At 48.3% G+C, this 11752-nt stretch overlaps 1 protein-coding gene across 1 annotated transcript in view; it reads left to right on the top strand.

Annotated features, from left to right (window-relative positions):
* The window catches only part of COPS8 (COP9 signalosome subunit 8), a 24430-nt gene extending 14379 nt beyond the window's left edge, over positions 1-10051 (top strand). The window contains exons 2-8 of the mRNA XM_042781011.1: positions 816-886; positions 2049-2097; positions 3756-3888; positions 5276-5383; positions 8166-8228; positions 9114-9155; positions 9972-10051. Coding sequence (XP_042636945.1) covers positions 816-886; positions 2049-2097; positions 3756-3888; positions 5276-5383; positions 8166-8228; positions 9114-9155; positions 9972-10051 — 546 coding nt within the window. The remainder of the gene's footprint in view (positions 1-815; positions 887-2048; positions 2098-3755; positions 3889-5275; positions 5384-8165; positions 8229-9113; positions 9156-9971) is intronic.
* Positions 10052-11752: the final 1701 nt, after the last annotated feature.

The raw sequence follows: 11752 nt of genomic DNA, 5'->3' as shown, positions 1-11752 counted from the left end.
ATAACAGTTCAGGAAAATCACTCACTGCACTTGGATCGGCCATTGCTGCGTCTTGCACTTTATTGTGATGTAAATGTGCCTTCAGTTAGAAATGGTTGAATGGCTTCTGTCCCCTTCACCTGCTGCATGTGCAGCTTTGAGATCATGGAAGAGGCTCGGAGCCATCTCTTGTACTTCAGTGAGGCTCACGGGCATGTGACGCTGACAAGTAAATAATGACAATTAACCTCTGCATTGCTTAGCCCTAACTGTGGTTTTCACCAGGGCAGAGCCTTTCACATGCTCTGTTATTCTCACTTTGTCCTTTAAAGTTGTTCTGATTGTTGGCCAGCTATAGCCAAGTGCTATTCTAGTGACCAGCAGCATTTCACTTCTTTTTAATCATTTTGTTATTTTCAGTTTTTGTGGTTTTCCTTTTCTTTAATGCATCACCAGCACTTGTCAAATTTATGCTTTGGAAGTGTCATTACAAGGATAAATAAGAGGAACTTTATGCCAAATACAAAATGACACACTCAATATGGTGTTAACGGCAACGTGATCCAGTTTAAAAAGGCTGACGGTGTTCCTCCTCAGGCCCACGAACCACTGAAGCTGTGCGCTGTTTTCATGGGTGTCACAAAAATAGGAGGGCATTCTTTATTACAAACCCTTGTGTTTAACTCAAATTGTTAATACAGTAGGCTTTTCATGGCATTCTGTTCTTAAGTATGAGTTGTCTGATGGTCTTAACCTGGGGACTTAATATACTATTTTTTTTTTTAGTAAAAGATAAGACTACATGAGGTGATGCTCTTTCATTTTTGGCTTTCTAGGCACCTGGAGGAATTGCCACGGCCCCAGTGTACGGTCAGCTTCTGGCTTTGTATCTGCTCTATAATGACATGTACGTACTTTCTACCTAAAGCAAACAGCAGCGGTGTCCCCAAAGTTACACAGGATCACCCTTTGCGCTGAAGTAGCACACTGAGTCCTGGCCACAGTGGGCTGTGCCTTTCCTTGTAACACCTTGTGCATCTCCTTCACATTGACGTGTAACCCAGTAGATGAGTGGACTGTGACTGCCCTGAGTTACTGTCAGTTACAAATTAACACCGGTTCTAGGTAGCCTTTCCGAAGAGCTCCACTTGGTTATGAGAAACTACGGTGTTAGTCAAGTCCGTGTGCTACATACCTAAATGTCTCTTGTCGTTTTTCTTTATGACTTTCTGTTGAGTTCCTTTCACATTTAATCAATAGTCCAAGAGAAACTGAAAGAGAGAATTGTTTAAAAACCTGTGAAGGGTTTACACAAAAGTGTGCAAGATTCCTGGAGAGTTTGATTTTTATAATTTTTCATGTCCATTGTTCACTGAGCAATCCAACATCACAGTTGTACACAAGAAGTGTCCCCGATGGCCTGACAGCCTGTCGATAATTGCCGATCAATTTTTGTTTTAAGTTCTTCCACATCTTTCTATTTTCATACCTTTCAAAAAACTAAATACTGAAGTTCTTATTGCACATATTTTGTGTAAATTCTGTTTTTTGTAATTCCATCATCATCTGTTTGCTTTTGTTCAGGTTTCAGATCTTTCAGACGCCTGTCTAGGGGTTGGGAGGCTCTGTGCCCACAGGCAGGTGGGGCCATGGGGAGGGGGAGGAGAAAGGCTCTGTGTACCAGGCGTATTGTCAGGGAAGGCAGAACCTTGGTGGCGTGGGGATTTGTTTATTTTTATGTTGGAATATGTTATTTGGGCAATTGTTCTATTTTAGTTTGTGTGTTTAGTGTACAGTTGCCATAACTTAGTACCTGGATTTCTAATTTAAAAAAAAAAAAGTGATTAGAAATGGCCAAATGTTACCTTTTGATAAACTATTTCCTGTAATTTTACCTGGAAAACCACTTCTGTTTCCCCTGGACACACTCATATAAAATTACACTCTACTCAACCGTGTATTCTAGCTCATACTTACCTGTATTTGTATTAGACTCTGAAAAATGTAGACATTACTTGATGATTGGTTTTTGTCATTGATCATGTATTTTTTTGGGGGGTGTAAATTAGGAATAATGCAAGATACCTTTGGAAAAGAATACCGCCTGCTATCAAGTCTGTAAGTATCCTTTCAACGTGTTTACCACTGTGGTGTGATAAGGGCGTACACTGTTTAGGCGTCTGGGGGGTATGTCAACTGCAACCTGGTATATTTTCTGTTTTCTTTTCTGTGTGCTTTACTGAAATAGCTCTTGAACTGGTATTTAAGAATACATGGTCAAATTCCTCTAATCAAAAACATAACTTTCCTTGGATGGTACAGAAATCGATGCTTAGCTACCATGGGTCAGGTTTCTGGAGACATTTCTTATGAGAGTCGCTGTGCAGGTAATGAGACGACTGGGGCACTTTAGATCTGACAGGTGCATTTTTCTATACCCACTGCCATCGAGTCGGTTCCAACCCATAGCGACCCCCATTGGGTTTCCAAGGCTGTAATTTTTTTTCTTAATTGTGATTTGGGTAAAAATTTACAGAGCAAATTTACTTTCCATACAGCAATTCACATATACTTTGTCTCGTGACATTGACCACAATTTATCACAATGCAACAGTTCCCCTCTACTTCCTCCCCATAGTTACCTCTTCCCTGTATTCATCCCTCCACGCACTCCTGCCCACTGAGCTGTCTCCTTGTGTATAAGCAGCCCTTCTTTCTCCCATGATTGTTCTCTCCAAGGAGTGTATCTGCCTCAGGTACATGTTCAACTCAAATGTCCAAGGCGGTAATTCTTTATGCAAGTAGATTGCCTCGTCTTCTTCCCCCAGAGCTGCTGGTGGGTTGAACCACTGACCTGGTTAGCAGCCAGGTATCTTACCCACTATGCCACCAGGGCACTTTTCTATACTGGTGCTTCATTTGAAACTAATATGTCACAGGAAGTGATGGTGCCCGGTAGGCAGCAAGGAGGCTGTTTTGCCAGTTAGGATTTTAGATTTCATATTTGCTTGGAAGGTTAGAACAAACGACCACTTAAAAGTCTCTTCCGAAGTGCAGTGAAGCAAATTGTTAATTTCATGTGATCTTCTGAGTCTAACAAAAACGTGAAGGGAACTTTTCAAACATCAGAACGTGACCGAGAGTCCTCCAGCCTGTATGTGTGTTCTTGGAGCTCACCAGCAGGTCTTTGCCTTTTCCCTCTGTCGTCCTTCCGAGGCCTCCTATTAAGATGGGCTTGTTCCTCACTATAAATAAGGAGAAACCATCTGGTTACTGTGGCAGCAGCAGCTCAGCCCTTACAGAGGCTGCAGCGGGCACTGCCTTCGGCACGGGATCAGTCATACTTCCTCTTCTCGTGAACTTTATATGTACACACAGCCAGGTGGCTTACTTATGTTTCATGTCTGTGTGTTGTCTATATTTCTCCTCTGTGTGTGTGTGTAAAATATAAATAAGACACTTTTAAAAAAAATGTTAAAATTAATCCCCAGGCTTGACACTGCAGTGTTTTGGGACTGTTTTCTCAAGGCTAAATTTGCTATGATAGTAAAAATTTATATCAAAAGTGCAAATAAAACTTCTGTGCCTGCTCACCGTATTTAAAACCCTTTTCGACAGTTATTGGGCTGGAAGAGTTACTTATTTCCTGACAGAAATGTTAACTTCTGTTTGTAACCATACGCTAGCAAGTTTGCTGTCACTTCTGGTGTCATGCTTAAGATGCAGTGCTGGTAAGCCTGCGGTGAGGGCCCTCAGAGGCCGTGGGTTTGTTGCAGGCACACTCTGAGCTGGGCGGGATTTGGTCGGTCGGACAGAGGATCTGGCAGAGAGACTTCCCTGGGATCTACACGACCATCGGCGCTCACCAGTGGTCGGAGACGGTGCAGCCCATCATGGAAGCTCTGCGAGGTACCGTGCTTGTGGTTGAACTTCGCTCGACGGGCCCATTCCCACGGTGCCATGGTGAGGGGAGAGGTGGTGAGGGGAGAGGTGGTGCATGCTCCCTGCCAGGCGGGCAGAGCGGCTGTGCACATGCTTCCTCAGATGGGTGACGGGGCTGGGATTTTGATGTACATGTGCTCCTTCAGTTCATCTTACCTGAGCGTGTGTTGGCAGTTAGGGGCCGGTGTCTTCATTCAGTTCTAGGTTGAAATGACCCTTGACTGCAGAGCTTTACTTGTTTTATTTTTGCTACGACCATGGACTCTTACAGTACTCCTGAACAAGTTCAGTTATGGGTTGACTGAGATTTGAAAACCCCATGTGTGAAAGCAGGCAGGGCCTGGCCTTTGGACTTAGTTTGCAACTCATCCTGGTGTGTGTTGCACCTGGCTTCTGGATTTGGTAACTGATCAGTTCCGAATGTAGATGTTCCGTCCTGCTGCTGATCGCTCTGGGAGGTGGTGCAGGGGAGGACTGGTCCCACGGGAGAAACCTGTCCCACTTTCCCTTTCCCACCCCCCGCCCCGCCATCGGCTGCCAGTCTTCCTGGTTCACTGTCGGTCCACCTTCTGAAAATTCACGCAGTGACTTCTTTTTACCTTGTTAGCCCCTGACTGCGCCTTCTCTCTGTAGTCTCTCTTGCCTTGCCTGTGGCCTTCCTCTGGAGGAGCCTGTGAGCAGCGAGTTCGGGACAGCTCTGTGTGCTCACCACTCTGGTGACCCGGGAGCTTCGCGGGGCGGGCAGGGAGAAAGGCTGCTCCTCACTGCCCCGGCCTCCCAGGGAAGGGTGAGGCTCTGCCAGCAGAACCCAGGTGGGCACTGCAGTTCCCAGGAGGGTACTGCCCTGGAGCCCCCCTGGCAAGGCCGCGGGTTGCGCAGACGGGGGTTTTCTGCATCGTTCACTGCAGTGTTTGTCAGTGAATGTGGGAGTGAACCTGTGGAGGCGTGTTTAGCAACAGGTTTCAGTTTGATTTTCATCAGTAGCTAGGCTTGTATCTTCCATGATGTGTGTTCAACATGAGTTCAAGTGTTAAGTTCCTTAGAGAAATTTTAAAAAGTTTACACCCCAGATACATACATGTATTTAAATGGGATTTTCTTAGGGTCTGAGTCTTCACGTTTTCCTGTCTTTGGACTTGCCGTTTTCTTCTGAGAGACGCGTGGTCTGAGAGGTGAAGAAAGGGTGGTGTTTGTTTAGTCAACAGGACTGGAGCGCCTGCATGCAAGGCACAGAGACCTGTGTCAATGAGTGCAGAAATCTTTGGGGGGAGCTTGTCTTGCTGGTCCATAAAAATTAAGCAGGGAAAATAGTGTGATTACATATTTTAGAAGTGTTTCCCTTCATCCCTTGCAGATGCGACTAGGAGACGGGCCTTTGCCCTGGTTTCCCAGGCCTACACCTCTATCATCGCTGACGACTTCGCAGCCTTCGTCGGGTTGCCCGTAGAAGAGGCTGTGAAAGGTAGAGTGGCTTACCTGTCATTTACAGGAAAATGGAAGATCAATCAAAACCAAAGCATTGCCATCGAGTCAGTTCCGACTTACAGCAACTCTATAGGACAGGGTAGAACTGCCCCACAGTGTATCCAAAACTTCACAGAATCAGACTGCCTTGTCGTTCTCCCAGGGCGCGACTGGTGCGTTTGAACTGTCGACCTTTAGGTTAGCAGCCAAATGCTTTAACCACTGTGCCACCTGGGCTTCTTAGGTGGAAGTTAGAAGTGTGAATTCTCAGTCAGTAGAGCTCTGGTGGCATAATGCCTAAGGCATTTGACTCCTACCAGAAGGCTGGCGGTTCAGGGGGTCTTGGACAGCAAGCACCCTGTCATCAGGCACATTAATGCCTGCAGCAAAACCCGTGTGTGTTCATGTGTGTGGGATGCTCAAAGTTTGTAAGTGGTCTGCAGTGGTTACAGCCAGGCTTTGCCACCAGAAGAGGTGAAAAAAGCTTTTGGTGGGTGTATAGAGCTTTTTGGATTTCTGAGTTGTGAGAAAGAGATGTTGGAGCCACATTTACTTTAAAGCACTTTTTGCCAAAGATGGGCACTGATTAAAGGCATTTTCCAGTAACAGCTTTGCAGGTAAGTGCTTTGCCATTTTTACAAAATTGAAAGTATGTCTCACTTGACCCATGGTGCATAGGCCACTCTTGGTCTGTCCTCGACGGAACCTCAGACACCCCCTAAACAGCTGTCCTGGCTCTCCGGTCATCTTTAAGACCTTTGGTCAAGACATCCTGTCGGGGTGGCGAGCCCTCCAGGGTGAAGCCCAGAAGAGAAAGATTGGAGTGGCTGTTGTCTGGGGGTGGGAGGGGTGAGATCCTGAAGAAGGCAGGGAAGAGGGGTGCAGGGGAGCACGTGGCCATAGTCCAAATCCAACCTCACATTGCACTGCAGTTTTCACAAGGAAATTAAGGGTCACTGTGTTTTTGCCATACTTAGTCAATCGGTATGTTGAGCAGATAATCCGAGAAACTGGATTATATGAAGAATAACGTGGCATCAGGATTGTAGGAAGACTTATTAACAACCTGCAATACGCAGACAGCACAGCCTTCCTTGCTGGAAATGAAGGTGACTTCAGGCACTTACTGATGAAGGTAAAAAAGTACAGGCTGCAGCATGGATTGCACCTCAACATAAAACAAAAATCCTCAAAACTGGATGAATAAGCAACATCACAGTGAATGGAGGAAAGCTTGAAGTTGTCAAAGATGTCATTTTTCTTGAATCTACAACCAACGTCCGTGGAAGCAGCAGTTAGGAAATCAGACGTTGTTTTGCACTGGGCACATCTGCTGCAAAAGACCTTCCTAAAGTCTTAGGAGGCAGAGATGTCACTTTGAAGACAGGTGCTCCTAACCTAAGCCGTGGTATTTTCATTTGCCTCATATGCATGTGAAAGCTGGACAGTGAATAACGAAGACTAAGGAAGAATTGATGCCTTAAGTTGTGGTGGTGAAGTATACTGAAAATACCATGGATTTCCAAAAGAACTAACAAATCTGTCCTGGAAGAAGTGCAGCCAGAATGCGCCTTGGAAGCGAGAATGGCCAGACTTCATCTCACCTACTTTGGCATGTTGTCAGAAGGGACCAGTCCCTGGAGAAGGATGTCATGCTTGGTAAATTAGAGGGTTGGCAACAAAGGGGAAGACCCTAGATGAGATGAATTGACACTGGCTGTAACCATGGGCTCAGTCATAGCAAAGATCGTGAGGCTGGTGCAGGGCCAGGCAGTGTTTCATTCTGTCGTACATGGAGTTGCTGTGGGTGAGAGCCGACTGGCCCGCACCTGACGACACGCTGATAGGTAAATGTTTGTGTTTGAGAAAGTAACCCTTCATTTACCTCACTGCCCATGTTCCAAATCCTCGTCCCTCCCTCCTTGGCACAGGCGGCCTCATCCCACACCATTTTTGGCCTGTTTTCTGCTGCTGTTGCTTCCTGCTCCCCCTCTTGACCATGGTTCACACACAGGCTTCTGCATTCCTGTTTCTTAGGCACTGCCCACTGCACTCTCTCCGCTGCTGTGCGGTCCGCTCCGGCTAACACACACTACCGTGTGTTGCAGGGATTGTAGTATTTGGTTCTCTACCTAAAGCATGAGCTCTGTCAGGCACCATGTCCTATTGTGACGTTTCCAGGACCAGGATAATTCCAGACACACGGGACAGGGTGACCCAGTCACACTGTCCATTACTGTCACACATTTCTCTTGAAATTGCCCTGTAATTCATTACTGAATGTGGAGTATACCCCAGAGTCTGTCCTCGTCTTACTGGCTGTTGGCTTTGAATCCTGGCTTTCCCCGGCCCCCACCCCCACCCTGTCTGAGTCTCTGTGATAGTTCTGTAAACATTGTGTACATCAGATGTCGTCTTTGTCATCACTGTCCTCTGTTTTTCCTCATAGAATGATCGTTACAGGTGCCATGTAAGTCTCCCCAGGTCTGTTGTTGATATTGATGAGATTAAATAATCCATGCTGTGTAGGGAACTAATCATCCGTTAGTGATTATCCCAGCCTCAGAGGGAAGTCAGGCTCTCACGTGTTTCAGAAATACCTGGAAACCAGTGTGGTTGAGAATGCTGCCTTTGTAGTCTGTCTTATTAGTAACCTGCAGCAGCTTACTCCAGAAATGACACGTCTGTCACACCAGTAACGGCATCGCTGGATTGTGCATCAGCTTCATGAAAACGGGGGTATGATTCTTTACACATGTCTGTGTTAAATCCGTTTTCAGGCATATTAGAGCAAGGATGGCAAGCTGACTCCACAACAAGGATGGTTATGCCCAAAAAGCCAGGTAAGTGGTGCTCTTCTCCCACATGTGTAGCCATGCACGCTAGTAAGAGGGCACTGGGTCGAGTCATCTGCAGAGTCTGCTGTGACCCAGCGGAAGTGACTGTCACTGAGAGAGGGAGCCATGGCTCTGAGGCCAGGAAGGATCCTGAAAGGCCTGTTTTCATCTGGACTGGTGAAAATGTGTTTCTTGTTGATGTGGTATTCTGTGTCAGTGGTCCGTGGTCCTGATCACACGGACCTGGTGCTCAGTGATCATTTGTCCTGTGTGCGTGCCATTTCTGACTGCTCCTCTGTGTCTGTTCTCACTTTCTCTTGTCCTCACATACTTCCTTTTTCTTCCTTGTACCTGAGTCATGTAGACCCTGCTGAACAAAACCTTCAGGGATGGATTGTTGGCTTTAAGCTCTGGCCTTCCTTCCCCTGTCTTAGACTGTGCGACCTGTGCTTGTCTCTGTCTGAATTCCCTGCCCTCAGGCTTATTCAGATGGACACGTCTCCTCTGTGTCCCAATGAGCTGGGCTCATTCCTGCATCTCATGGATGTTCTGCCTGTTTTCCAGGAGCCCCTTTTCTGCCAGCTGAGTGCTGGCTTCCATGTAGCCCCACACATCTACTTCCACCCGCCTTTTTTTTCCACCTGCTCCAAATCCCTGTTGTTTCAAGCCTTGTGGAAAGGCCCGTGATGTTTACCCAAATCTGGTGTGCTCAGATCTGTCTCAAAGTCTAGACAGTGAGACACGACTCATAAATCAGGGCCCGTTGCCCCTTCTGAGAAAGAAAAGGGCCATCGACACAGACAGCATGGGACAGAAGGACATGTTGTGGGAAGAGGCCTAGGCAGGGCCTTCTCTCTGACGCAGATGGTAACCCTGTTGATTTCCTTGCAGGAGTCCTGGAGGCCTCCTTTAACAGGTTCATCCCCCTGTCAGGTATGTATGTGTTCTTACACACTCCTTATAAGTGTGGTTCATCATCCTGTGTTTGTTTTTTATAACGGGTATTGAGTTTTTCTTAGTGCTCACTTTGTAAACAAAGAGCTGCAATTCTGTAAGAGTGGGAGTGTGGGTTCCCCGTATAGCGCATCTCAAGGAGGTGGTCCCCCCGCCTCCCACCCTGAAGAGCCTTCTCTGTGACTGTGTCACAGACCCTGGGATAGCCTGTCGTGTTCAGCAGGCTCTCCAGGCTGGCCAGTGGTCACTTAAAGGCCAGGTGGTAAACTCGCTGAGGGCAGGGGTCCTGCTGTGGTCAGCCGGAACCCCAGCTGACCAGCAGTCACAGGCCAGGGCATGTCAGCTCAGTGTTTTGTTTCCTGGCCACTCTCCCCCACCCCACCCTTCCGTAGTGCCTGGTGTGCGTAGGCCTCAATAAGTGTGTGTTGAATCCAGCGTGAGGGGTGTGAGGGTGTGTGGGTACGGGCTTCCCTGAGGACTGCTAGAGCCGCCTCTTCCCAGCCATTTGGTGTGGGAAAATAGTTACAAGTGTTTTTAACCTTCACGTGGAATAGTTCAGAGATAACAAAGCCAGGGACGCCTTTGCTCCTGTTGGTGCTCATCAGAGAGGGGACTTCTTGGCTGTTTTTTTTTCCTCCAAAATTTGCAAGGCCTTCTCAGAGGCCTGAAATGTCTAACGTCAGAGCCGTCTGAGGAAGTGTCCTGCTTCTGCACGTTGAAGGTCCGGGGTGGGTGGCAGGCTCCCAGCTCGGTTAGCCGGCGTGTGCCTCACGTGCCTGTCTCTCTTTGCTGCAGAGCCTGCCCCCGTCCCACCCATCCCCAACGAACAGCAGTTAGCCAGGCTGACCGACTATGTGGCTTTCCTGGAAAACTGAGTCACCACCCCCTGCCCCCAAGTTCAAGATCCGACTCCAGCGTCTTGTATGCCGACAAACAGAAATGTAAGATGTCTGAATTCCATGCTGTGGCTGGGTTGAGCACCCCAGCACCCTTACTGAGGGGTACAGTGCACATATAATGTAAAGTCTGTATTCGTTGTCCTTGAGCATCATGCTCTGTCGCCGTGGAAGCTTGTTTGTGCTGTGGAGCGTCTGTACGGAGCCCGTCAGTATCACGGGGCTGGTTTGTGTTTCCTCGTGACCGGTCAGCCGTGGCTGGGCTGCTTCCCACGGAGCGGCGCCTGTCCACTGTCAGACCCGTTCAGTACACGGCAGTCCTGTTGGGGCCACTGGCCAGTGACAGGCTGGTTCACGTGGGCCTTGAGAAGGGCCGTCCACAGGAGGCAGAAGCCAGAGTGCTGGGGGTTCTGACTTGCCCTCTTCGGAGAAAGTCCCTGCTTTTCCTGAGGATCAGTGATGTCACCTTCTGAACCTAGCTGAGGAGCAGAAACCTCCCCCGCACCCCAGGCTGCCTCCGGGGTTCTCGCGCCCGGGTGCTGTGGGCGCCCTGGCGGGGGGTTTGCCGTGGCACAGAGGCTTCCTAACGACGCTCCTGGGAAGTGTCAGGCGGTGACATCTCCTTTCAGAAGAGGAAGGCCGGGGGTGGTGCTATGACACCACCTCCGCGCCACCAGCTGCAGCCCGCATGTTGCTCCTGTTTGTCCCTGGCTTCCACTTCCGCCTTTTGGAGAAATCCTAGACAAGTCCTGTTCTCGTGTGACAGCTGCTCGGACCCTGTTCATTGTCTCCAGGCTCAGCCACCCAAGCTCATTCTTTCTGCACTTGTTCAATAAATACTGTATTGAATCTGCAACGTTTCATCTAATTAGTTTCTGGACATTTCAGACTTGATCTTCTTTTTGTGGACACATTCTAGTTTGTCTGTGTGTTAAAATATGAATTTCCTCATTAAATGGAAATGACCTATGTAGTGATAATTGTGTGATTTATGTGTTTATTCATTTTGAGTATGTTTGAACTCTCAGGATGAATACACATTGTATGACGGGCCTTTGTTGCAATGGCAGGTTAGCACCAGCCCACGTAGTTACTAAAGCACTCTGGTGGAGTAAACACGAGTCAGGCTAGTAAGGAGCGCTGGTGGCACAGTGTGGCGTGCCCAGATGCTAACTGAAAGGCAGTTTGAACTCCCCGGCCACTCTGCAGGACAAAGACGTAGCTGTTAGCTAGCATAAAGGTGACAGTCTTGGAAGCCCTGTATTTCTACTCTGTGCTGCAGGGTCTCTAGGAGTTGGAATCTACTCCATGGCAACAGATACAGGGCAGCACTACACAGCAGGGACAGGCAGTGTGATGGGTGCCCAGGTATATAGGGTACAGTGTGAGGGGGGACCCAGGTATACAGGGTGGTACCTCACAGCAGTGACAGGGCAGTGTGAGGGGGGCCCAGGTGTACAGGGTGCAGTGTGATGGGGACCCAGCTATACAGAATGGACCTCACAACGGGGACAGGCAGTGTGATGGGGGCCCAGGTGTACAGGGTGGGACCACAGTGGGGACAGGCCAGCTTGCTGAGGGCCCAGGAAGCAGGCCGCACCGGTCCTGAAGATTTCTTGCGGTGAGGAAATGCACGTGGGTGTCATTAAGGCTTTACATGAAGTGTGGGAATTAAGTTAC

The sequence above is a fragment of the Orycteropus afer genome, unplaced genomic scaffold (assembly GCF_000298275.1).
Source record: "Orycteropus afer afer isolate SDZICR_OR568_19922 unplaced genomic scaffold, OryAfe1.0 scaffold00006, whole genome shotgun sequence".
In the NCBI taxonomy this organism is placed as follows: Eukaryota; Metazoa; Chordata; class Mammalia; order Tubulidentata; family Orycteropodidae; genus Orycteropus; species Orycteropus afer.
Note: the sequence above shows the minus strand (reverse complement) of the source record. Positions and strands in the feature narration are given on the sequence as shown.